The following is a 24,446-nucleotide window of genomic DNA, read 5'->3' on the forward strand; positions in this document are numbered from 1 at the left end:
CCATCACTTGACTACCTTCCTTCCCTTCTTAACACACAACACACACCTTTGCCCCTGCACCCTCACTGTTGGTAACGACACCGCTTCCTGTCTCCCAATCACACCAAAGCCTCTACCTGGCGCTCATCTTCCTTCCCACTCCGACCACCTTCCCTCACACTCTGCCCACGATGGAGTCTTCCACCTCGGACCTCCATCAGTATCTCAAGCTGATCCCTAAGCTTACCGGCATCGAGAATTACTCTCGGTGGCACCACGCCTTCAACAACTGGCTCAACATGCTGGGCGGCACACTCGTCCGCACACAGCCCGAACCGTACCGCGTCCCCTTTGAAGACGCCGAATTCCTCCACATCTCCCGCGACGTCATCCACCCACCAGACCAGCGTGCCGGTGACGCGCCGCCCACAGGACTCGCTATCGCCATCAACACTGCCCGTGAGGCATCCAACATTAAAGCTAATCTACAAGGTGGGGAGATCACCAAATGGGAAAAGTGGGCCCGTAAACAGCGCGTCGCGCGCACCACCGTCATGGCCACCATAGACTACACGATCGCACGTGACGTCGACCACCTATGGAGTCTGGACGACGTCCTCAATCACCTCGCAAAGCTTTACAATCCGGACACGCCGCTGCGCTTGCGCAATCTTAACGCCAAGATCACCACCACCTTCCTTACCTCCGCCACTGCCGACAACATGCGTAAGCATGTCCTCGACTTCACTGCCGTGCTTCATGAGCTTGCCGACATCGGTCACCCTGTTAGCGAGCCCTCGAAGTGTCTCAACTTCCTTGAGTCACTTACACGGGTCCACCTTCTCTACTCGCATATGCGCACGGAGCTTGCCCTAGTCCCCACTCACGAGCGCGAAGAATGGGCAGTAGTTTGTCGCGTCTATGAGATGTACATCGCAACCCACGCCCTGCGCACTCCTTCCCTCGACAGCACCACAGCACCGACATCCTCTCTCGCAGCTTCCAACCCGCACCAACCGAAGCAGTGGATCCGCAACAAGCCAGACCCCACCAAATATTGTGACTATCACAAGCGACCCGGACACGCCACTGTCGACTGCACCGACAAGGCCGCGGGACGCGATCCAGATCGCAAACGTGGGAAGAAGGACGCAGACCATAAGCCGCCACATCTCGCGAGCGCAGCCTCTGCACCTTCCCCTGCGCCAGCGACGCCTCTCCCTGACCTTTCTCTGTCCTATCCTATGGACCTCGTCGACGACCACTACATCAACCTAGGCGCACTTGCGATCGCGTCGTCGACGCCGGCACCCACGAGCCCCACCACCAAGCTCTACATCGACAGTGGAGCTGGTGGTCACCTTATCTCCAACCCCGCCTTCCTCTCTGACGCCAAACCCTGCAGCGTCAAGTTCTACCTCAGCAGCTCCCGCTACTACCTCATGGCAAGGTACGTAGGTGTCATCAGGCTCGGTGGCATCCCCATTCAGCCTGTCTATTTCACGGATGGCTCGACTGACAGCTTCCTCTCGGAACCCCGCCTTGTGGCAGCTGGCTGGGACGTCGATCTCAAGGCCCTCACTCTCTCCCGAGAAGGCGTTGTCGTCACACTTACCTGTGACAACGTCGACGGCCGTCCAATCGTCAATGCCACCAGCATCAACCGGCTGGCCGCCAGCAGCGAGCTCCTCCCCTCCTCCCTCACATCGACCAGCACTCCTCATCCCTCTGGTCCCACCAACCCCACTGCCGGCACGACCGGTCACACACTTCCTCCTGAGGAGCCCCTTCCCTCTCGCGCACTCCTCCTTCTTCACACACGCCTTGGTCACATCGGCAAACCCCAACTTGTCGAACTAGCACGCCATGGTCTCCTCGGCGACGATTGGACTGCCTCCAAGATTGATGCAGACCCCTTCAACATCTGCAAATGTAAGGCCTGCCTTGAGACGAAGACCACCAAGAATCCAAGCCCGGGAACGAGTCCCCGTGGCACCGCCTCTGGAGACTACATGCACGTTGACCTGAAAGGCCCCTTCATCACTTCCCGCCGGGGGATGTGCCACTGGCTCCTCATCTACACCGACCACACTGCCGTTCGCCTCGCCATTCCTATCCACGCCAAGACCGAAGCCCACGGTCTCATCCAGACGTGGATACGTCGCATCGAGCGCCAGACCAACATCCCCATCGCCGTGGTGCGCAGCGACGGCGCCGGTGACTTCGGCAAGGACATGGCTCGTGAGTTCTACAATAGTCTCGGTATCCTCCACGAAGTCACGGCACCCTATGACCCAGCTCGCAACGGCGTTGCCGAACGCGGTAACCGCACCATGTCCGAGATGCTCCGCGCCATGTTCTCCACGTCGGGTCTCCCACCAGATCTTTGGTGCTACGGCATTGAATATGCGTCGTTTATCGCCAACTCCACCCGCATTAACTCGGACGGCCGGACCCCCTGGCAAACTATCACCCACCGCGTTCCCAAGCTCCTCTCCCTTCCTGCATTCGGACAGGTCGTCTACGCTCACATCCACGAAGCCTACAAGGATCCCCTAGTCAAAGTCCTTGATCCCGCTCCCCGAGCACCACGCACCACGCCAGCTACCCCGCGCGCCTTCCGCGCTCGCATCCTTGGCGCCGACATGGCCACCTTGGGCTGGATCGTCCTCATCGAACAGACGAACAAGATTATCACTGTTCGCGACGTTCGCCTTGCCCTCGCTGCAGGACTCGGTGACCCTCTCCCTCCCTTTGACGGCCCGCCGGACCTGCAAAAGCTCGCCAAACCCGTCAAGCCCACCACTCATGACCCTGCCGTTGCGGCGCTTGCTTTCCTCGACAAGGACTCCGACGTCCAAAAGGCCATCCGGGCGATGGATGCCGTCGACGACCCCTTCATACAGCTTGCCGCATCCACCGTCAACACCATTCTCGAAAGCTCTCCCATCACCTACCGACAGGCCATCAAAGCTCCCGACGCCGAGCACTGGCAGGCAGCCATGGCCGCGGAGACCGAGCAACTCTTCGCAACCGGCACCATGGTCTTCTCCAACCTTCCCTCGGGCCGCCGAGCCATACCGACTAAGTGGGTCTTCAAACCCAAGCGGGACGCCACGAACGTTCTGATCAAGCGCAAGGCCCGCCTTTGCGTCCGCGGAGACGTCATGACTTCCGACGACTACGACCGCACCTTCGCACCGACCGCCCGTCTCACCTCAGTCCGTGCTCTTGTCATCCACGCCATTAAGAACAACATGGTCCTTCACCAGGCGGACGTCGAAGGTGCCTTCCTCAACGGCACTCTCGAGGAAGAGGTCTACATCAAACCGCCTCCCGGCCTCACACTTCCGGAAGGATACGACTGCCTTCGCCTCCACAAGGCGCTCTACGGGCTCAAACAGGCGCCTCGCGTGTGGTGGCAAACCGTTGTCGCCGTCCTTGCTGACAAGGGCTTCTACTCCACTCCCTCCGACATAGGTCTTTTCCACCGCAGCCCCGCCGAGGGCGTCACAGGCGCCTGGCTTGCCCTCTACGTCGACGACTTCCTCTCGGCCACTCTCTCTCACTCCGAAGCTCTTGACATCCTCGACAGTCTCCGCGCGCACTGGGCTATCACTGATCTTGGCGAGCCCAAGCAACTTCTCGGTATGTCGCTTCAAATCCACGCCGACAAGGTCGACATCTCACAGACCAACTATATCGAACAGATGGCGGAACGCTTCCAGGTCGACACTCGACGTTCCGGAAAAGCGGCTCCCCTCCCAACCACAGCCACACAGCTTCCTCCTTCTCCCCCCGCTCCTCCGCCGCTCCACGCCGAGTACCGTGAGATGGTGGGTTCTATTCTATGGGTTGCGCGCTGCACCCGCCCTGACGTTGCCTTCGCGGCAGGCTTCCTCGGACGCTTCGCCCATGCCCCGTCGGGGGAGCATATCGAACTGGCAAAGCGCGTCATCGCCCATCTTCTCTTCACCAAGGACTACGTTCTCCGCCTTGCTCCGGACGACGATGCCCCGGACCTTGAGGCGTACTCCGACGCTGACCACGCCGGAGATCGTCTCACTCGCCGTTCAACCACCGGCCACATCCACTTTCTTTATGGCTGCCCCGTCTCCTGGACCTCTCGCCGCCAGGCAACGTTATCCAACTCCACGATGGAGGCCGAATACGTTGCCGCAGCCAGCTGCGTTCGCGAAACCATCTGGCTCCGCTACCTCCTGACGGACCTCCTTCATCCTCCCACCTCACCAACCACCCTTTACATCGACAATCTCGCTGCCATACGCCTTTCACAGGATGACTCCCACCACGAAAAGGCCAAGCACATTGACATCGCCAACCATGTGGTGCGTGAGCGTGTTAATAACGGCACAATCATTTGCAAGCCGGTCACCTCTGCCAACCAGCTGGCAGACATTCTTACTAAGCCGCTTCCCGGTACTACCCACAACAAGGCCTCCGCCCTCCTCCACGTCGTCAAGCCTTGAGTCCACAGGGTCTCTTCTGGGTTCGCTCGACAACTCTTGCTCTCGTCGTCTCGTCGTCTCGTGAACGGGGGAGTGTTGACACCCTGGACCCTCTCCTTCTCCTCCGGCTCCCGTTGTACCGCCGTAACCTCCGTTGCCACTCTTGTATCGCCGAAACACCGGTGACCCTGTTGATATACGTTTCACTCTGTATCTCCGTTACATGCATTCCACTATCATCATCCAGGGTCCTACACCGGGGACCCAGTTTGTTCACTTTTGGGTTTGATTAATCGGAAGCTTGATAGATTTGTAGCAAATCCAATCCACCCGATAGTTGTATTAATAGCAAGGAAACAACAGGGGTCAACTTTGACCCGAACTCGCACTTCGACCCGTCCTCGGCTACTTCCGCGGCGCGCCTCTTTTAAGAGAAGGCACGCTCAGATTTGGCTTCGTTGAAGATAGTCGCGCAAAGTGAAACCGAGTCTGCGCGCCTATGTGGAATTTTCCACGTGGAGGCGGAGTGGCGCCGCCTGGTGGGTTTCGGCTTTGGCATCATGATTGGCTTGGAAGCCAAGTTGTCCGAGTGTGGGGACATCCTTTCCGATGCTGTTATGGTGGTGACAATGTTCCTCGGAACGGTGTGGGAAGGTCATCGACATCTAGAAGAACGAGTCTCCGCACAGCCCTACTCTACCCCACAAAGCCTGGCCCGCCTGGTCCCAGCCATCAATGAATCAAGGGAAAGGGAGGGTCTCTCATCTGGTTTGCCATCTCACTATTCATGAGTATCCGAAGGCATTCACTCTCTGCGGCTCGCAGCCTGCCGCGCGACCCATCGCGCAGCCCCACACAGATCCTGCTGCCCGCGAGTGCCAAGCAAGCATGCCAGGCATGCCAGCAGCGCAAGCGCAAGGTAAGCGTCCCCAAGGAAGGTCAGATCAACTGACTGTAGTGCGACAGGAAACAGCCACGATGTAGCATGTGCGAGAAGCGGCAGATCGATTGCGTCTTCGATCTCAAGGGTGACCCAACACTACTGGCGGACGCGCTCGCCGCTCTCGAGGAGCGAGAAGCGCGCGTTCACGCACTCGAGCTCCGCGTCGCCGCACTCGAGGGCATTATCCGTTCCGTCCCCGAACTCGCTCACTTGGCGAATGTATCTACAGAAGCTCTTTCCGACCGTTCCCCGGTCAGTGTGGAGGCTGAAATGGCTGCCGTTAGCCTCGACGACAGGCGGGACCGCGGTAGCGAGCCTCTTCCTCCCGAACTGGTCGACACTGTCGAGGAAGGTCTCGCCGCGCTCCATCATCCCCAGCGGCTCAACATCACGAATACAATGCATATCCACCTCGGAGCCGCAGCCGCAAGGGTGGAGGAAACGAGTAACAGGCCGCCGGCAGAGTGGCCAAACCGCGACCGAGCCGAGCTCCTTGTCGACACGTTCATCTCCATGAACCCCCTCTACCCAATGTATTGGAAAGACGATATGCGCAAAGAGTACGTCGATGCAGGACAGCACTGATGCCAGCCTGGCCGCCGTCATGGATGGCACGGCCACGGCGCTGCAGGAGTACACGATGACACTCGTGTTCGCCATCGCGTGCCAGTACCTCGCGCAGCGCGATGGCGAGCAGCTCGACACGGCAGCTTTCCGGCAAAAGGCGTTCAGCCTCATCGGCGTGGTGCTGCGTACCGAGTCGGCGATTGTAAGTAGACGCTGGGACCAACTCACACACAGCGTTGCGCTGAAGCGCTCTTCCTACTGACATTGTACGGTGTGTTTGACTGGGCCAATCCGGCCATGGCTCACGCGTCCCCACTTGCATCACATATCCTGCGCACACTGGAGCTATACCACGACCCGCCCGCGACTTTGTCACCGCGCGAGAGGGACCGGCGACGCGCCTTCTTCTGGTCCCAATACGGAATCGACCAAGGGCGTGCGTATCTCATCTGTCCCATATCTGACAACAGTTGCGTCGTTGTTGTTCAACTTTCCTGTCGGGTTTGAAGGCGTGCAGATCACGATGGCGTGGCCTGAGAGCCTCGACGATAGCATCTTGGCACGGCACGGTATCGACCCAATCGAGACGACCAAGCTCAACGTCGAGATGCGCCAGATTGAGTGGAGCTTTGCGTCATATCAGCGCGGCACGCGACTGGACGTGCGGCCCTCCGAGCTCATTACGCGCCTCGAGGGTTGGTACGAGCGCGCACAGCGCATCACGCGGAAGCGACCTCAGGGCCCCACCAGCACCCACCTAGACATGTACTACCATCTCCTGCGGGGACAGTTGCATGGGCCGCACCTCGACCCACACGGCGGAGATGCACGAATCATGCGCGAAAGCGCGCGGTCGACGCTCGAGTACATGGTCGCGCTGAACCAGCAATCGCTTATGGGCGATAGCTACTTCCACTTCAACTACATGATTATCATGGGCATGGTGCTGTTGTACGCGGTTCTGCGCCTCGATGGCGACCCGAGCAAGTGCGACGCGGCGTGGTGCTCTGCTGCCATCGATGATGTCGAGAAGTGCCAGGCGTATCTCCGGTCGTTCTGTAAGGGTGAGTGGAGGAAATCATGGGAGAAACAACAGCTGACCTCAGGATGGCCACAGACCCGAGTGCTCTCACACACATTTGACTGCTTTGCCGCACGTGCGATCGCACAACTGCAGATCCACTTTGCGAGCCCGGCGAGCATGTCGCTGATCGGAGTGCCCACACCAGACGTAGGCGCCAAGGGCGGCATCCTAACCGCCGTAAACCCCGTGTCAGCTCCTTTCGAAGACCAACAAAATATGGCCCTGGTCGATGAAACAGAGGGAGACGTAGACGCTCTCCTCTCCATGCTCGGTTGGAATGCCGAATGGCTCCCCGAGCTCCTCCCAAACTTTCAGTAGTCCTGCTTCCTAGCTAGTGTACGATCAATGCATGTATCCGTAGTCTACGTTCCCGATGCCGCTGTTCGACTTAAGGCCCGCCCTTGGCATACGTCCCGCCACCCATCTGCCTGTCGAATTCGACGCACTCATTCATCCCACAGAGTTCGAAGACTTCACGCACGCCCCCCCGTACAGGCCCGCCTGGACTGTCCTTGATGTTCTCCAAAAACCCGGTCGACTTGAGCTCCTTTGCGGCCTTTTCATACGCATTAAACGCCGCCATGAGGGCGAAAATCGGCCAGATCACCAGAGCATACCCCATCGCCTGCGTCTCCTTGGCGTCCACAAGCGGCGTCACCCCCCCATTGACCATGTTCAGCATACATGGTGTTGGTGACTGATATCAGCAGCGCACAGCTCCTACTCACCAGCTGCTTGACACTCTCGGCCATCTGCTCCTTACTCGTCATGCCCTCGAGGAAGCACATGTCTGCTCCTGCCTCGACAGCCTTCTTGAGTCGGTCGATTGCCGCGTCAAAACCTAGGCTCTGGAGGGCGTCCGTGCGGGCAATAATCACAATGTCGGAGTGGGTCCGTTCTCGCGCGGCCACGGCCGCACGGATCCGCGCCAGGAACGTAGCTTCGTCCACGAGCTCCTTGCCGCCCAGGTGTCCACAGCGTTTCTGCATCACCTGGTCTTCGAGATGGAGCGCCGCCACACCGGCCAGGATATACCTCTCGACCAGAGGTCAGGAAACAAGAACAAGTCTGACGCCAACTCACTGTCCGCTGGACCATCACCGGCCCTCCGAACCCAGTATCCGCATCCGCAATCACGGGTACATTGCGATCCAACCCGGCCAACATGGCCGCATTGCGCACCATGTCGTCCGCAGTCGTCAAGCCAAGATCAGGCATACCCAGTTGCCCGATCGCCGTGCCCGCTCCCGTCTGCCGTCAGCTCGGTATACATATACCGGACCATGTAGAGGGTATCGAAGCCGTTCTGGAGGCACACGCGGGCTCCGAGGCCCTCGTATACGCCAGGCGACACGATTGTGCGCCCGGTCTGGATCATTTCGCGTAGCTTTGCTGCGCCTCGGGACATGGTGGTTGAGAAGCGAGTGATGCTGGTACTGGTACTGGATATGATATTTTATGATCAGATATCCGTGGACGTCGGACGCACACTTGGTTCACGATGACATGAGCTGATATGATGATAGCGTAGGAATGGGGGGTGGGCAGTATCATTCCATTCCCGAATGCCGGAGTGGTCAGCAAGGATGATCTGAACAGGAAATCCACGGAATGCCGTGCCTGTTCCCGCGTCGGACTCCGCCGAGCCCGTGGAGGACCCACCTCCAGATGGACCAAGTGCTATTGTGACCTGCATCCTGCTACAAGCTATTACTTGGCCTGGAGGGGCGGAAAGGTCTGTCATCAGACTCCGCTGATGCCTCGTATCAACTCACCGCATACGCCGTGTACTTCTTGATCTTGCCGTGCCGGAACTCAATCTTGGCCATCCACGGTAACCCACGGATCTGCATACCGTCCGCGAGGCGGTCCATGTCAATGGTGCCGGTTGCGAGGACGACATCAGGCTCCTTGTCGTTCCAGTAGATGTTGTCAAAGTTGTGGACGCGGTTCGCAACGGCTTTGGCACCCAGAACGCGCATCTCGTGCAGGTCGGCACGGCTGTATGCATGCCGCTCACCGATGTGGAACTCGAGGTCGTCGTGGAATAGATCTAGGTACTGGTCGTCGGGGACGTCCGAGAGGCGGTAGAATTCCCTGACGAACGTCTCGAGGTTGGTTGGGACTGTCATTGCGATTGCGGGAGGCTTCGAGAGTAGAGAGTGTGTGGAGAGACAAGCTCGTATCTCGGGGGTTAATAGTGTAGTCTTGTGCAACATCTGACGAGTTGCCAGACTGGAGGCCAAACAAATCCGGTTACCGGCAATTACATTCCATCTTGCAACTATGCATCCGACGCATACATGACAAACTATCTAGCCAGACTTGGTAGCGGGAATCTGCGTGTCAGCCCGTCCACCCAACCCAACCCAACCAGACTCACCAGCCAGACCCTGTAGTCTGCGAGCTTGCCGTCCTTGAACTGCATGCGGCCGCCCCACTCAACCCCGCGGATCTCCACGCCGTCCTTACGGTCCATGTCGATAGTACCGAGGACGACGGCGTCGCCTTCCACCGCAGGGTTGACGTAGACACCCTTGATGTTGTGCTGGCGCCGGTTGAGGCCCTCCCACACGCCGTCGCAGACCTTGCCGATCCCCTCGGACCCCTTGACGACTTTGCCTGCCAGGTCGAGGTTGGCGTCAGGCGTGAAGCAGTCGACCCACGCGGCCTTGTTCCGCGCGTCCGACTTGGCGTAGAAGTCGGTGACGAAGGACTGGATCTGCGCAGGAACAGTCATGATGAAGTGGAGAATGAGGGGAGAGTTAGAGAGTTAGGAACGGTTATCTAAGGCATGATGATGACTTTGGTCGAGCCGGCTAACAGCCGTATGGTTGCCGAAGCGTTCAACCGTACCGTATCGCGGAATTTCTATACCCAAGGTGGGCTTTACTTGAAGCCAACCTCTCATCAGCATTGATGATGTGATGGCCATGTGGAGGTTGCCGGCAAGGCCCCGTGGGGAGGGATCGGCCAAATCCACCTCCGCCCACTGCATGCACCAAAACAAATCCTCATCAGCTGACATGACATGACATTATGTAGTGCCCCACCCCGCGGCATTCCTTGGCGAGGAAATGTGCAGGTCAGCGCAACCTGGGAACAAGCACAAGCACAAGCACAAGCACAAGGCCAGATGACCAACTTGGATGCCGATTCCCGCATAGCCTCTGGGCGTCATATCGTTTCGTCAAGAAGATATATCAAGCCCTCAAGCAGCTCTCCACCTCAGCCCATCATCCACCACCTAACGAAAGACACACAATGACCATCTCTTCGGCCAACGCCAAGACAGGATACGACCAACTCGAGTACCACCGTGAGTCGGCAATTCTGTCCATTTGGCTAACAGCTAGCGGGTTTTGGCTCGGCCTTTCGCTCCGAGTCGGTGCCCAACTCACTGCCAAAGTATGCCCACGTCCCCGAGAAAGTGCCCTACGGCCTGTACACGGAGGGCATGACAGGATCTGCGTTCACCGCACCTCGCGCGTCGAACCGCCGCTCGTGGCTGTACCGTATCCGTCCGTCGGCCGTCCACAACCCGTACGAGGAGTACACGGGCAACAACACGCTCGTCTACAACTTCAACCAGGACAACACTGACGAGGTTACGAGCACGCCGCAGCAGCTCCGCTGGGACCCGCTCAAGGTCAAGGGTGCTGAGAACCTCGACTTTGTCGACTCGATCCGCACCATCTGCGGTGCAGGCAACGCGCAGATGAAGAGTGGCACAGCCGTCCACTGGTATCAGTTCGGAAAGGATATGGACAACAAGGCATTCTACTCGTCGGATGGCGACTTTCTTTTCCTCCCAGTCAAGGGCGAACTCCTCATCCAGACCGAGTATGGGCGGATGCACGTCCCTCCATGCCATATTGCCGTCGTGCAGCGCAACATGAAATTTACGGTTTCGCGGGTCGGCGACCATTCGCCCAATGAGCCCGCGTCGGGATACATGTTCGAAGTGTTTAATAATCACTTTGTGCTGCCCGACCTCGGACCAATTGGCGGTAATGGCCTGGCCAACATTGAGGACTTTGAGACGCCGACAGCCTGCTACGAGGACACGGACGACCAGTGGACCATTGTCAACAAGTACGGCGGTAAGCTATTCCAGTACACTCAGGACCACAGTCCGTACGACGTTGTCTCTTGGCTTGGCAACTACGTGCCATACCGGTACGACCTGCAAAAGTTCTGCTCGGTCGGCAACATTTCATTTGACCACGCCGATCCTTCACTCCAGTGCGTACTCCAAGTACCCTCCGAAACGCCGGGTACGTCGATTATCGACTTTTGCGCCTTCCCACGCCGCTGGAGCGCCGTCAACGACACTTTCCGTCCGCCCTGGTTCCACCGCAACATTGTCACCGAGTTCATGGCGGCCGTTGCGGGATACGCTGCACCTAAAGACGGGTGCAACCTCCACAACCCAGGCACAGCACATGGCCCCGATGCTGCAAGTACCGAGATGGGATACTCGGGCAAGATTCCCGATGGACCGATCCAAGTCGGCGCAGAGGGCTCGATGATCTGCCTCATCGAGACCTACTTGCCACTCAACCCGACCAAGTGGGCCCTCGAGGAGTCGGGTTGCCTCCAACCAAACTGCAACGACCAGTGGCTCGGCATCAAGCGCCACCACACCCTCCCCGAGTCGTCGTATGCCGGTTAGTCAGCTCGGTGGTCTAGGCAGGGTTGGCTTTGGATTCGTTGTACGCATGCAATCTGTAAAGTCGCGTGCAAAGGGTGTCAAGGCTAGGGATAGCGCCGAAGCCATGGTCCAGACTGCACATCGAGCTAGCCAGTACCTGTCCATAGTATGTGGTTAGCTTGGCTCTAAGGATGTGTTCCTGTAAGACGCACAGGTGCGTCTCAAGCAACTGGCGCCAGACTAGTGTGGGAATCGAGGTTATCGACATAATCTCTAATCAAGAAATTGACAAGTTGATACATCCATCCGACTACAGTATAATCCTTCTACGACATCACGTCCACCCCCGCAATAACAGTTGTCTCAGACCACGTCCGGACTTGTCTAGCTCTGGGGATGGAGGTACAACTACATGACTACGATAAACCCAATCAATCCATATTGGTTACAGTTCTACAAATGCCAATCCTTCGAACTAGTATCTATCGCTTCCACACCCACACAAGGCGATCTGAACGCGTTCGACTAGGACTAGGACTGGGGCTCGCCGAATCGTTAGCTAGAGAACATCCTACGATCAACTTGCATTCCCCTCCCGGGGTGGCGCCTCGACCCAACTCCCAGAAAGGTAGTATATTCCTACCTCTTACAACCTACAGAGCCGCCCAGTGACCAAACGGGATTTGGACATAACGTGAGAGTAGGAACATGTACCTTTGGGGACTGTGCGCCGGGCGCATGCTTCCGATGCTTGGCCGGTTATTGCGCACCGCCAACCGGATCGGCTTGGTCACCTCGGCTAGTTGGCTCATTCTGTTTCTCTCCTTGATCCATCCCTTGATCCATCGACAACACTGCACCACCTCTGGCCAGGATGGAGCCCTTCACCCCCGCCGAATCGGCAGCGTACTCCAACAACATGCACCGTTCCGACGCCGAGGGATTCTCGGCCGCCCACTCTGTCGGAGCCGACATCCACCCTATTTCCCACTCCCCCATTCCCCCAATTAACGCAAAGGGAGGCCGCGACGTCCCAGCCGGCTGGACAGCCGTGTACGAAGGAAAGGTGACGCGGCGGTGGTGTAATTGGCTCGGCAGCGTCCATGGTGCTTGCCATGCTTGGATTGCCGATAATCTGTGCGGATTCACCCTCGAACTCCTCGACGCCGGGCCACAGTTCTGGGGCATGCCTATGCGCGGTGGAGTCACGCTCGCTTTGGAGATGGCGTATTATGACAGTACGGAGATTGGGAGAGAGGTGCGCGTTAGTGTGCGCATCGATCGGATGAGTGGGACCAACGCTTTCGTCACTATTGATATTGACGAGATTGATGAGGGAAAGGTGGTCAAGCGTCTGGCTAGTGGGAGACAGCTGCAGACGTGGCGCAAGGCCAAGTTGTAGATGCGTATGTACAGTATCCTGAGTTTTGTGAATGCGACAGAGCTGATGAGCAAAACACCATACCGTAACCATATGCATCCAGACCTCTCTCCTTATGTATTTCGACACACATCGACTGCATAGCATTTACACAGCTCTCGCAACACTTACTCGCCAACAGGCCGCACAAGCAGGGGCACAACCAAGCCCTCGTGGTTCGAGCGCGTACGCATGATCCCCAGCGTCGTCTCGCTACGCAGCTCCGTCCCCGGCACCTCGGCGAGCTCGTAAGCCCGTAGCAGGGTAAAGAGGATGATCTTGAACTCTGCGAGTGCCAGACGCCATCCAATGCAGTTACGCGGCCCGCCAATAAACGTGAGCAGGTTGCCGTACACGCCCGGCACGGAGGCGAGGGCGGGCGAGTCATACCGGTCGGGGTTGAACTCGTGCGCGTCGGGACCCCAGATTGCCGGGTCGCGGTTGACGTTGCCGATGACTCCGTGTCAACTACTTGTAAGAGAGGGGACTCACGAATGGCAACCTCGGTGCCCTTGTCGACGGTGACCGCGTCGATCATCTTCCCGTCGCGGCCCCGAACGGGACGCGAGAGGGGTAGAGTCGTTTTGGACGCGGGCTCGCGGCCGACGGCGGGGACGGGCGAGTCCATGCGTAAGATTTCGCGCGTGAACTTCTCCAGGAAAGGGAGGCCGTGGATCTCGTCGCTGGGTTTAGCTTAGGAAGGGTATAGGATAGCTGGCGCGGTCAACAAACCCTGACTCACATATCGGGGTGCTCGCCCAGCGTGACCAGCTCGGCGCGCAGACGGTCCTGCATGGACTTGTTCGTCGCGAGGCGGTACAGCGCCCAAGTGAGCGCGACGCCCGTGGTCTCGGATCCCGCAAAGATCTGGTGTCAGCCCTCCTCCACCTATTAAATTACAAAAGTGCAGATCTGCGCTTGCACCTCGCGATGGGTGAGGCGCTCGCGGTCCTCGAGGTCGGTGGCCATGTTGGCGCGGATGAGCCGGCTCAGCAGATCGGCCGTCCCGATGTCCGTGTCCTTTTCAATGCCCATGCGGGTGATTGCTTGCGTCTTCTGCGCAACAATCCTGTCGCCGACGCGGTTCATCGTGGCGCGGCTCGCCTTGCCCAACTTTTGCCCCGGTGTGGGAAGGGCGTTGAAGAGTACGAAGCGGTTCTGGAGGGCGCTGACGAGCGCACTCGCCTGCATAGCCTTGATAGCCGAGTGGAATGCATCAAGCAGTTCGCTGCGGCGCGAAAACAGGGTCGCAAAGTCATAGTCAAAGCCCGCAGCACCAATAGTGTCAAGCGTTGCCTGTTCCATGAGCAGGCCGACGTCGATCGGGCCACCATTCTCGTGAGTTTCCAGAGTGTCCATGTTGACAAGTACGCGAGCCTCGTTGGTTGGCTCCTCGAGGAGCTGGGCAAACTTCTCACGCACAGAGCGCGCCTTGTCAAAGAAGATTGGCGTCATCTCCTTGACTGCGCGCGGGCTAAACGCGGGATTCAATACGCGGCGCTGGCGGCGGTGGTCGGTCCCCTCGGCCGTGATAAGGCCATTACCGAGCATGCGGCGGAGCATGATCCCCGTGCTCTTGCTCTTAGGCCACTGGTCCGCGTTCTGGAAAATGTGCGAAATAGCCACAGGATCGGCCGTGTAGATGCGCTGTACGCCCATGAGGCCGCGGAGGCGGCCGGTGGGTCCATACTTGTCAATCCAGGCCTGGTAGATTGGGCGCGGGTGCTCCCGGCGGGTCAAGTAGAGAAGGTTGCCGGCGATGAAGTGCTCGCTTGGTGGGCCGGGGAGGTTGCGGCTTGACGATACAATCGACGAGTAGGGGTACAGGTAGATCCAAGTACCCAGGAGGCCGACGACGACGCCGAGGAAGAGGTATCCCACCGCCTGGAGGGCCGAGAGGGAGGCAATGGCCGTGAAGACGCGGGCGGCACCACTGGCCAGGACCGATTCAGACATGGTGTGATGGTGAGAAGTTTAGCGTGGTTCGGGAGAGATATATAGTTATGGTTTATGCACCATGTCACATGACTGCGGCTACGGGGAACGCCGTTACGCCGATCGGCAATTATCCGTCAAAGCATCAACGGTAATGCATCCCCGTCATCCAACATTTTGTTCCAAACCTACAGCAGTCTGTACGATGACCGCCGCATGCTCTTGCGGGGTACCCGTGGGGGATGCATCATGCGTCATGTGCTGCGCTGTGGGGTGGGCTTTGGGCGGCTCTCACCGCTCGCATATGCCCTGTAACCGATCGGGCCCCTCTGACAAGATCAATCTCCAGCTGTCGGTATGTCTGGAGCACATTCCTCGGCCTCCGGCTCGTCATCTCCAGTTGGTCACTGAATGCATGCCGAGGTCCGGCTTGTTAGATGGATTCCAGAGGACCTGGTGCCAAGCTTCTGCAGCGACACAATGCGCCACCATGCCTAACCACCATGTGGTGCTGTTGGCGTGGGATGTCATGTGGTGCTGCTGGCGTGCGATGTCAAGTGCAGGAATGCAATGGGGTCAGTCCCAAACGGATCCAAGGAGCGATGGTCCTGATGTGACTTCTAGTTCCTCATTGTGGATGACTGGGTGACCTGGAGGTCGCCTGCCGTGGACAGATAACCATACTCTCTGTCCAGTGGCTGCCTGTCCACCAGGTGGTGACGTTGTGTGTATCCACACAAGACGCCTCAGCGAGGCCATCAACTGGCCCTGCGTCCCGTTGCTTACCAGATACCCTAACCGAACAAGACGCAAGATTTATCAAGTTGGCATAGCGACATAGAGCTCGGCACCTGGTGTTCGAGCGATACTGCAGTATTATCTACTCGTTGAGGTTGATGTAATTGAGGCTTGCAATGAGCTCGGCCATTCCGCCCTCGGGGCCACCGGTATCGCGGTAGAAGTCGAGCATGAGGGTCGCGCGTGGACGGCGGCCTTGGAACGCGTTTTGAAGGAGCCAGGCGCCAACACGAGCGTTCACGCCTCCCTCGTCACCGGCACGCTTGTTCGCCGCAAAGAGGGACGTGGTCACTGCAATCGTCTTCGAGACGGCTCCCGCACCCGTTCCGCTCGCCATGTATGCCGGCGGGCTGTTGAGCCTGCCCGCCGACAGGAACGTTAGCGAGTATGGGTGGTTTGAGTCGCTGCCGAGACCGCGTGGAGATAGGGTCGGCTCGAGGTGAGCGATGCACGCAGCGGCCTTGTCCGGGATGTTGTCAGTGTCGTACCTGATGTGAGCAAGGAGACGCTGGCGGTTTGGGTGTTCCAGGGAAGACTGTGCAGTATGAAGCGGATGATGCTCCGCAGGAGCTGCCCTGAGCGAGCGCTCACGACTGGCAAAACACATAATAGGCACAGCCCACGCCCTCTCCCAGTTCACAGCCAACACCTGTTGATGCTCCCACTCACCAATCTTGTACTCGGAAGTCGATGCCATGCACCTGCTCCACAAAACCGTTCTGGACCGAGTTCGGCCATCGCAGCGGCTTGATACCCTGGCCATTGGGGAACTGCTCGCCGTGCTTCTTCCCGAATCGCGAGAAGAACTGCGCGCGCCCGCGGCACTGGCCATGGGTCGGCAACGGCTCGTCGAAGCGCCACATGCCACTGCGCTTGAGCATCTCCTCGACGGCCTCAGGGAAGCGCTCCTCGTCCGCATTCTCCTGCTTGATGCTGGCGATGACGGTCTCACGAGGGTGCTGGCGCAGGAACTCCTCGATCCAGGTCACTTGTTGCTGGAGCGTCGAGTTTTGGGGCTGGACGCCGTGGTAGACTGGTGTTAGCTCAGCCGCGGAGCAAAAGAGGTCAAAAGTAAGGCCACTCTTACGCGAATGTAGTAACGACATCGAATGCGTGGCGCACATGCGACTGACAAGCTTAAGCAGCCCTGCGCCTCGTCCTCTTCCCCTGCTCATGCCTCTCTCCGTCCCGACCCGTCAAACTCACTCTTCAACTCGCCGTTGACCAGCTTGAGGCGAATGTCGAAGAAGCGAACGCCGTCGACAAGCTGCTGCTTGATGTCGACACTCTGACACTCGGAGATGAAACCTGGAGTCAGCATTCGAGTTCCTGTAGACCCTTTGTCGCCCTCATCCAAACAACACACAATGCGACGCCAGTAGCACACACAACGCCACACTTACCGCCACTGAGAGCCGCGCTCTCGTGTGTACCCGGGATGCACAGGTCTGCGAGCGCTCGGCCGTCCGGCAACACCGCCATCCAGTCGACGCCGCCGCGGGGGAGGATGACGACCTTGTCGCTGTCGACGCCGTATGCGAGCACGCCAGGAGCCGCACAACCAAGACGACGCCAGCCGCGACCGCGGTCGTGGTCGGGTAGCGTGGGCACGTGGACGTTGCCCTGTCCCTCGCCAGGGCGCTGGACGTTCATGAGGACATCATCCGAGTCGATGGCGTCGATGGTCACGCGGTTGCCATTAATGTTGAGGGTGTGCGCACCACCGTTGACGGTGAGGCCGTGTACTGCGATACCGCCATATGTGACGACGTGAATTGGCATTGTGTGTGTAAGGCGGGTGTGATGGTGGTGGTGACGTGGAGATGTGAGATGAGCTTTTTCGACTGTGCTGCGGAATGTGCCCTTGCGACGATCAACCCCGGAGAACCCGGTCTTCCCGTTCCGGCAGGTTGCATCAACGTTGGCGGACAATGCGCTCATAAAATTGTCCTGAACCCACCAAATTAGACAAGCTGCCAAGCTTGCAAGCGAGCTTGTATTCACACTCGTGACCCTCCAGCATGCGAGCCGGAAGGCGCGACGTGGATGGCGACGACGCGTCAGGGTGGACGCGTCGCAAGGGTCGTCAAGGAGGGTGACGTCACAAACATGTGGTGGCGTCAATCTCTGACGGCGATGTCTGTTTGCTTTGATTGCTCACATCCGATGGCCATTCGCTCGAGTCCGCTGGATTGAAACCCCCGCATGCACGCACAGCGGAAACACCATCCTCCTTGATTGTTGGAAGCCTCGACACTTTGAGGCCTCAAGCCGTAAACAGGAGGAAAGGTTGAAAAGTTACGGGATGAGGATGGACATCGACTCAGGCGACTTCAACCCTCCCCACTCTCCTGACATACAGTGATCAAGATTCCGGAGATGCAAGTCTTGTTTCGAGCTCATTTTATATCGTTTCGGCGTTCTTGTTACACTTAAACTATGCATTCGACTATAAAAGAGAGAGAGAAGACTGCGGAAGGCAAAGAGGCCAACGAGTCTTGGTAAGAGTAGAGTCGCTTAATCGAGACCACCAGCGACCCCAGCGAGCGACCCACCCATCGCGCCGGCAAGAGTCGCGGCCAGAGTAAGACCCGAGAGGAAAGGGGCAAAGATGGGGCCGATGCCCGGAATACCTTACTGTTAGAGTGGTGGGAGAAAACGCGCTTACCCTTTACAATGTTGGTCATCACCGAGGCGACCTTTGCGAGAATCTTTGGGCCCTGCGAGAACGCCTTGATCATCTTGGAGGGGTCGAGAGGCTTGCCACTGAGCATGCCTGAGGTTAGTGAGTATCGTTACGGTCACGGACTGGTGAAGAGGTCCATAAAGACCTTTGCAACATCGGCTCCGATGCCAACGAGCGCCATAGCGTCGGCGAACTGCTTGGTAATATCACCCATGGGCAGAGGAAGAGAAGGAAGACCCGGGATCTGGCGGTCGTCGATGTCGCGAGCGGAGGGGATGAGGCTCGATCCCATCTGGGCGAAAACCTCGAGGATGCCGAGGAACGGAGCCTAGTGTCAGCAAAGACGGTTTGGTCACATACGAAAATGGGGCCGAAGAAAGGGATGCCAGCGATCAGAGTCTTGAACATCTTGACCGTGTCCTTCATGACGCTGGTGGGTGCAGTCTGGATCTTGGCGATGCCCTTGGGGTCAAGAGGCTTGCCTGGAGTCAGTTAACAAAGTGGGGGTGGAAGACAAACCGCCGAGGACACCAGTCATGAGGTCGACCATGGTCTTGACGAAATCCTTAGGCATGAACGGGATGCTGGAAAGGAGCTGGGTGATGATCGCACCGAAGTCACCAAAGCCAGGGCCACCCGAAGCACCAGGGGAGGGAAAACCGGGGATAGGAAAAGGAAAGCCGGGGATCTGGCGAGCCTCAACGGCGACGGAGTCGTCCTCACGAGCAGCGAGAGCCGACTCGTGGCGAGCAACACCGACGTCAGCGATGGGAGCCGAAAGAACGGCGGGGAGAGCCGCAACGGCAACGACGAGGAGAGTCGAACGCATTTTGAAAGGTGTGGGGTGGGAAAAAATTATACAGTTAAACAGGGGAGAGTGTGTACAGATAGGAGACGAGAGGAGTAGTGAAGTGGGATGAGGAGAAACAAGAGAGTTGAGGGGGATGAAGGGAGTTTATATGTCGCACGGAAGGGAAGGTAGCTGCAGTGGCAGGTCTGTGGGCTTGTGGGACTTGAGCTCAAAGGAGGTTGAGCAGTTCTCAATGCCCCAAAGCGCAGCTGCCAAGAGCAATAGAGCGCGTGGTGCTCGTCGCCTCTAGGGCGGCGTGGGAAACGGTGCGAACGTGTGAACGCCTCAACGAGCAACGCCTGCTGATCAAACGTTGATGAAGAGAGGGGCGAGCGAGAGGCAGAATATCAAAGTACCTATCCGGTCTCCGGTCTCCGATTGAGTTCCAAAAGGAGCGAGACGCCGACCACCCCACCCAAGGTCTTCAGAAATATTTACAGAAATAGGCTGCATGGGCCCTGATCTCGAGCAGAAGAGATGGGAGAAAAGGAGCGAAAGGGATCTGAAGGGCAACGATGCCAAACCAAGTGAATCAGTGGAGGCGTGGCACGTCGAGGTGGACTAGTGGACTGGTGGACTGCAGACTGCAGACTGCAGACTGGAGAGGACATGGGGGTTTCCGCTGGAGGAACGAGGCCTCTCGGCGCCTTTCGTTTCTCGCTGATCCAGTCAGGGTAGGGGATCATTAGAAAAGAGGATCAGTGTCCTTTCTCCACAATACAGTACCAGAGTGCCAGTCCCGTGTGGTGTGTTGCAGGCATGTGTTGACAGCACGTGTGGACAGCACGTGTGGACAGTTGTCAGCCAAGGTCCCATGCAGTTCTAGTGCTGGACAACCTCGCAACCTACACCCGCGACTCTTCTGTGCACAAGAGAATGTCATGACTGGAAGTCTACAACGCCCGTTCTGGATCCAGATACCCAACGGCGATTACCACTAACACGAGACCTCTTAAACCTTGGAGTGCGAGTCGGCCGTGGTCGACCCGTAGTCTTTCTCCGACCCCGGCGACGAGCCGACAACAGTTTCGTTGTGCGGCGCGGTCGACTGCTTGGCACGGCGCTTGGTGATACGGTGGTCGACATAGCGGACAGCAGCGAGGAGCACACCAACAGTGAGCACGCCGATCCCGATCCCGAAGGCTCTGCGATACAGCGGCTTGTCCTCTGAGCGGAAGATCTGCGCGCCGTAAATACCTGCAGTGTTGGCGCCCATAATGACCATGGCCATGGCGAGGGCGCGTTCCTCCGAGTCGCGGGCCGTTAGGCTCATCCACGCGATATTGAGGGGATGTGAGAAAGTGCCAAACGCCTGTGTCCAGATGACGCCAAAGTAGCGTACGCCTTTGCTCGTGCGGCCGGAGAAGGAGAGGTTGAAAATGTAGCCTAGGAGGTGGCAGCTGAGACCGACGAGAACGGTCTCGCCGCGGCGGTTGAAGTGGTCGCTCACGTATGAAAAGAGGTAGGAGAGGGGTACTTGGATCCAGAAACCGACAGAGGCCATAGCGTTCGACTTGAGGTGGCCGTAACCAAACGAGTTGACAATCGACGGCGAGTAGGTGTCGAATCCACGTTGCGGGCCGTTATTGCAGAGCGTCACAAGAAGATGGATCCAAAGACGCCAGTTGAAGAATGCCCGCTTGAATGCTCCACTATCGATACTCTTCTTCTTCTTGCCTTTGGCTGGGTCGTCAAGAAGCACACGGCCGCGCAGGATATGCAGCTCGCGCTCGGTGAACCAGCCGTCGTACCACGGCAAAAAGGTCGAGCGGGGGTTGGCAAACGAGTCGGGGAGGCAAAAACCAAACACGAAGCCGCCGAGAATGGTGAATCCGCCCATGAGGACGAAGAGCCAGAACCAGCCCGTCTTGCCTCCAACACCGCGCATGTGGAGAATACCGTAGGCGAGGAGCTTGGAGCTCGCCTGACCAATCTGGTTGCCAAAGTAGAAGAACATGACACGCTTGGCGGTTTCAGAACGCGTGTACCACGTGCTTAGCGTCCAGAGACCACCAGGAATAAAGCCGGACTCAGTGAGGCCAAGAAGGAAGCGCGTGAGGATGAATGCGCTGTACCCAGTCTGGAAGGCCTGGAATGTCGAGACAATGCCAAAGAGAAAAAGTTGGAGGGTGAGCCACTTGCCAGGGCCGACACGGTAGAGCACCATATTGCTCGGTACCTCGAAGAGCACGATGCCGAGCGACAGCATCTGCTGCCCGACATTGAACTGGTTCTGCGTGATCCCAATATCCTTGAGAAAGTTGTCTGTGAGCGCGTTCGAAATGTTCCCGCGGTCGAGTTCTGGTGTGAGACACGGTTGGCTGGTCAAGCACTCACGAAGACAGAAGAAGCCGAGGGTCAGAATCGGCATGATGAGAAAGTCCAGCCTGGTGTCAGTGGCTGCCACATGGCATGGGAGGGCGGGAGTGTGGGAGGACGCACTTGCGCTTGGCCCGCTTTTCCTCCTCATCGGACCAGTCGCGCTTGAGGGAAAGAGGCGCCTCCTCTCCCAGAGGAGGGGCAAAGTAGTCGGGGTCGTGGATCTTTTCCGAAGACATGAGTGTTGGAATGAGTGGGGTTTGGGAATAGGCAGTCAGATTCGGAACACTGTCAGTTTTGTACTCGTAGCTGTTAGCTGTCGGCTCTGCAGTGCAGCGCCGGTCCATAACACCCGAGTAATGGCGAGTAGATGATCCATGATGGTGACCACAGTCGCCATCGGTTGCATGGCTACAGTGACAAGTACAAAGAGACTCACAGATCAACTCGAGCGAGGTCTTGGCAGAGAGCTCTCGCAGGGAACCGAACAACCGGCCCATTAGCGGGGGTAAATATCCTAAACGCAGTGCCTTATCTCTGTAATGACTCTCTTAATCCTCCCTATCAGTCGGAATTGCGTGCGTCTTGGCGTTTGGTTTTTTCGACTGCCAAAGATCTCATGCTCCCTTCAACAGATTCCCCGCTTTCTCGAACTGATAACACTGACATAACTGACGCCAGGTAACTGAGAGAGCACGCGTATCAGGGCTGAGCGACATCAATCTCTCTGCGTTCCGTAACTCATCTCAACCGACACCTGACCAGGTCTGGAGTCGGCCATCTCGGATGCCCCAGACTGCCGCACGGATCCAACGGTAACGGGTTGAATCGGTTACAAGAGTGGTAAACATGGTCATTCTGCGCCATCCTCAAGCTGGTCGCCGACGCCGTCAGAATCGGGAATTGGCCTGGCGCGGGGCGCTGGGGCCCGTCATTGATGTTATGTAACGCCTTCCGCAATTAGGTGGAGTGCTGACGACCGCCTGGATCTGAAATAAGGAAGCGGGTCGTGGAGGGAGGTAGGAGGGAGATGCAACCCCAGTCTGAGAAGATGATGTGGGAGTATGGTCACCATCGCGTGGAGGCTTGACGCGCATCTCAAATACATACAGTGTATCCAAGAGAGAGGTACACTGGTACTCTGACTAAGCCTGGGGAGGTGTGTGCATACAGCCAACATGCACTACAGCCTGGTTCATAAGAGCTGCGCCCAGTTCGGTTCCAACCGATTGCTCGCGGTGCCATTCTGATTGGAGATCCATGACAGCCGCCGTGTCTCGCCGTGTCTCTCGGTTGTTCAATTCACTCCAGTCGCCGACAACTCATTCTGCGGCTTCGCTGTGTCACATCACCATTCACATGCCCCCGTCCTCCACTTCCTAACCCGGCTGCGTTGGGCCGATCACCTCTTGGCGTCCTCCCAACACATTCTGACTGTCTGGGCAGCCTCTGGTTTACAGGCCAATGTCATGCCTGTTGCCCTCGTGCCTCATCTGTGCAATGTTGACGCATATGACCAACAAGCTTAATCTAGTTCCGGCTTAAACGGCGGTGGTTCGACCCACCGCAGGCATGTCGTCTGCTGCATGACTGCGCCATTGAGCGGCGCCTAGGTGCGCCAGGAGCTCATGAAGCATGTGTCATCTATCACTTACGGCTGGGGAGGTTAAGGCTCGTCCGTGTGCTTCCTCAAGTTTAATCAAGTGAAGCGAACGACTTTAACGGCACCAGAAGTTGTCAGCTGTCACTTCCACAGGGTACTGTATGCATCAGCGTGGTGTTACTGGTTGCGAATACCCTTAAACTGAGGAGCTGTGGAACCAACGCGTGATACTATCTGCTGACTCTAGATGGTCGCGCCGCTCCCCCCGGTACCCGTCGTCGAGCTGGACTTGCAGCTTGACTATCTCGCCCGCGGCGAGTCCATGACGGCCGACATGCGCGACTTCCGCGATGCAGCCGTAGCCATCATGAAGCGCTCAGACAAGGCCGCCATCCTCAACATCCCCAAGGCCAACTACTACATCCGAGGCCAGCGCAACATTACGGCTGCGGCGCGGTTGGCTGACCCCAAGAAGCCGCATTACGTCTTCGAGTCCATCTTCAAAGTCACCATGCTCAAGGACCTCGAGATCCTCGGTAACGGGGCGACGATCTCGCTCGACTGGCAGCAGCGCTTCGGAGCCTTTGAGCTGCACGGGAGTGTCGCAACCTCGCGTCGCGCGCAACCGCCCCAGTATGTTGCAGAGGTTGGACCAGTACTCGACCTGTGTGACGCTACTGGGCCCATGATTGTAACTGACTTGAACTTTGTGACGCTACAGGATAAACTCGTGCTAGGCAACGAATACCGCGACACGGGCCGCCAGGTTGGCGGCTCGTCTATCGTCTTGGAGGCATGCCCCGGAGCTCACCTTTCGCGTATCACGACAGAGGGTATGCCGCTCGATGGTATTACAATCTGCGACCAGAAAGTGAAGCGCAAGCTTGGGGAGATTACCATCATTGACAATGTACATTGTGAGGGCTCGGGTCGGCAGCGACTCTCGTGGATCAGAGGCAATGGGCTCACCCTTACAAACTCGCGTTTCACTAAAGCGAGGCGCGGCCAAGTATCTTCTTGCCCCGGTGCTGGGCTTGACATTGAGCCTAATTCTGAAACGTCCAATTCACACGAATGGACACGCAACGGTCTGTTTACAGTAAGAACTGTATATTTGACGACAATTTTGGCCCTGGATT

General features: G+C 57.8%; 12 protein-coding genes across 12 annotated transcripts; 5 read left to right on the forward strand and 7 right to left on the reverse strand.

The window, feature by feature from the left end:
* Positions 1–170: 170 nt before the first annotated feature.
* CcaverHIS019_0212020 (uncharacterized protein) lies at positions 171–4,469 on the forward strand (the record flags this gene model as incomplete). Its single annotated transcript, XM_060598298.1, has 1 exon — positions 171–4,469. One exon carries the CDS (start codon positions 171–173, stop codon positions 4,467–4,469), a length of 4,299 nt encoding a protein of 1,432 aa, XP_060455106.1.
* Positions 4,470–5,235: 766 nt separating this feature from the next.
* Positions 5,236–7,360, forward strand: CcaverHIS019_0212030 (uncharacterized protein; the record flags this gene model as incomplete). Its single annotated transcript, XM_060598299.1, has 6 exons — positions 5,236–5,367; positions 5,407–5,951; positions 5,983–6,160; positions 6,193–6,394; positions 6,429–7,022; positions 7,065–7,360. 6 exons carry the CDS (start codon positions 5,236–5,238, stop codon positions 7,358–7,360), a joined length of 1,947 nt encoding a protein of 648 aa, XP_060455107.1.
* A 70-nt stretch (positions 7,361–7,430) lies between these two features.
* On the reverse strand, positions 7,431–8,450 carry CcaverHIS019_0212040 (uncharacterized protein; the record flags this gene model as incomplete). Its single annotated transcript, XM_060598301.1, has 4 exons — positions 7,431–7,739; positions 7,771–8,025; positions 8,126–8,293; positions 8,325–8,450. The coding sequence occupies 4 exons, from the start codon at positions 8,448–8,450 to the stop codon at positions 7,431–7,433; spliced, it is 858 nt and encodes a 285-aa protein (XP_060455108.1).
* A 302-nt stretch (positions 8,451–8,752) lies between these two features.
* Positions 8,753–9,174, reverse strand: CcaverHIS019_0212050 (uncharacterized protein; the record flags this gene model as incomplete). Its single annotated transcript, XM_060598302.1, has 2 exons — positions 8,753–8,779; positions 8,818–9,174. 2 exons carry the CDS (start codon positions 9,172–9,174, stop codon positions 8,753–8,755), a joined length of 384 nt encoding a protein of 127 aa, XP_060455109.1.
* A 183-nt stretch (positions 9,175–9,357) lies between these two features.
* CcaverHIS019_0212060 (uncharacterized protein) lies at positions 9,358–9,782 on the reverse strand (the record flags this gene model as incomplete). Its single annotated transcript, XM_060598303.1, has 2 exons — positions 9,358–9,381; positions 9,426–9,782. 2 exons carry the CDS (start codon positions 9,780–9,782, stop codon positions 9,358–9,360), a joined length of 381 nt encoding a protein of 126 aa, XP_060455110.1.
* A 524-nt stretch (positions 9,783–10,306) lies between these two features.
* CcaverHIS019_0212070 (uncharacterized protein) lies at positions 10,307–11,717 on the forward strand (the record flags this gene model as incomplete). The annotated part of the gene is made up of 2 exons (XM_060598304.1): positions 10,307–10,361; positions 10,399–11,717. The coding sequence occupies 2 exons, from the start codon at positions 10,307–10,309 to the stop codon at positions 11,715–11,717; spliced, it is 1,374 nt and encodes a 457-aa protein (XP_060455111.1).
* An 853-nt stretch (positions 11,718–12,570) lies between these two features.
* On the forward strand, positions 12,571–13,098 carry CcaverHIS019_0212080 (uncharacterized protein; the record flags this gene model as incomplete). The annotated part of the gene is made up of 1 exon (XM_060598305.1): positions 12,571–13,098. The coding sequence occupies one exon, from the start codon at positions 12,571–12,573 to the stop codon at positions 13,096–13,098; it is 528 nt and encodes a 175-aa protein (XP_060455112.1).
* Positions 13,099–13,244: 146 nt separating this feature from the next.
* On the reverse strand, positions 13,245–15,072 carry CcaverHIS019_0212090 (uncharacterized protein; the record flags this gene model as incomplete). Its single annotated transcript, XM_060598306.1, has 4 exons — positions 13,245–13,573; positions 13,609–13,799; positions 13,859–13,983; positions 14,017–15,072. The coding sequence occupies 4 exons, from the start codon at positions 15,070–15,072 to the stop codon at positions 13,245–13,247; spliced, it is 1,701 nt and encodes a 566-aa protein (XP_060455113.1).
* An 859-nt stretch (positions 15,073–15,931) lies between these two features.
* CcaverHIS019_0212100 (uncharacterized protein) lies at positions 15,932–17,631 on the reverse strand (the record flags this gene model as incomplete). Its single annotated transcript, XM_060598307.1, has 4 exons — positions 15,932–16,337; positions 16,519–16,882; positions 17,056–17,157; positions 17,253–17,631. The coding sequence occupies 4 exons, from the start codon at positions 17,629–17,631 to the stop codon at positions 15,932–15,934; spliced, it is 1,251 nt and encodes a 416-aa protein (XP_060455114.1).
* Positions 17,632–18,366: 735 nt separating this feature from the next.
* Positions 18,367–19,364, reverse strand: CcaverHIS019_0212110 (uncharacterized protein; the record flags this gene model as incomplete). Its single annotated transcript, XM_060598308.1, has 5 exons — positions 18,367–18,482; positions 18,518–18,625; positions 18,659–18,863; positions 18,896–19,017; positions 19,055–19,364. The coding sequence occupies 5 exons, from the start codon at positions 19,362–19,364 to the stop codon at positions 18,367–18,369; spliced, it is 861 nt and encodes a 286-aa protein (XP_060455115.1).
* A 973-nt stretch (positions 19,365–20,337) lies between these two features.
* Positions 20,338–21,943, reverse strand: CcaverHIS019_0212120 (uncharacterized protein; the record flags this gene model as incomplete). Its single annotated transcript, XM_060598309.1, has 3 exons — positions 20,338–21,686; positions 21,723–21,772; positions 21,828–21,943. The coding sequence occupies 3 exons, from the start codon at positions 21,941–21,943 to the stop codon at positions 20,338–20,340; spliced, it is 1,515 nt and encodes a 504-aa protein (XP_060455116.1).
* Positions 21,944–23,554: 1,611 nt separating this feature from the next.
* On the forward strand, positions 23,555–24,357 carry CcaverHIS019_0212130 (uncharacterized protein; the record flags this gene model as incomplete). The annotated part of the gene is made up of 2 exons (XM_060598310.1): positions 23,555–24,224; positions 24,353–24,357. 2 exons carry the CDS (start codon positions 23,555–23,557, stop codon positions 24,355–24,357), a joined length of 675 nt encoding a protein of 224 aa, XP_060455117.1.
* Between the last annotated feature and the right edge of the window lie 89 nt (positions 24,358–24,446).

This window comes from Cutaneotrichosporon cavernicola (genome assembly GCF_030864355.1).
Source record: "Cutaneotrichosporon cavernicola HIS019 DNA, chromosome: 2".
In the NCBI taxonomy this organism is placed as follows: domain Eukaryota; kingdom Fungi; phylum Basidiomycota; class Tremellomycetes; order Trichosporonales; family Trichosporonaceae; genus Cutaneotrichosporon; species Cutaneotrichosporon cavernicola.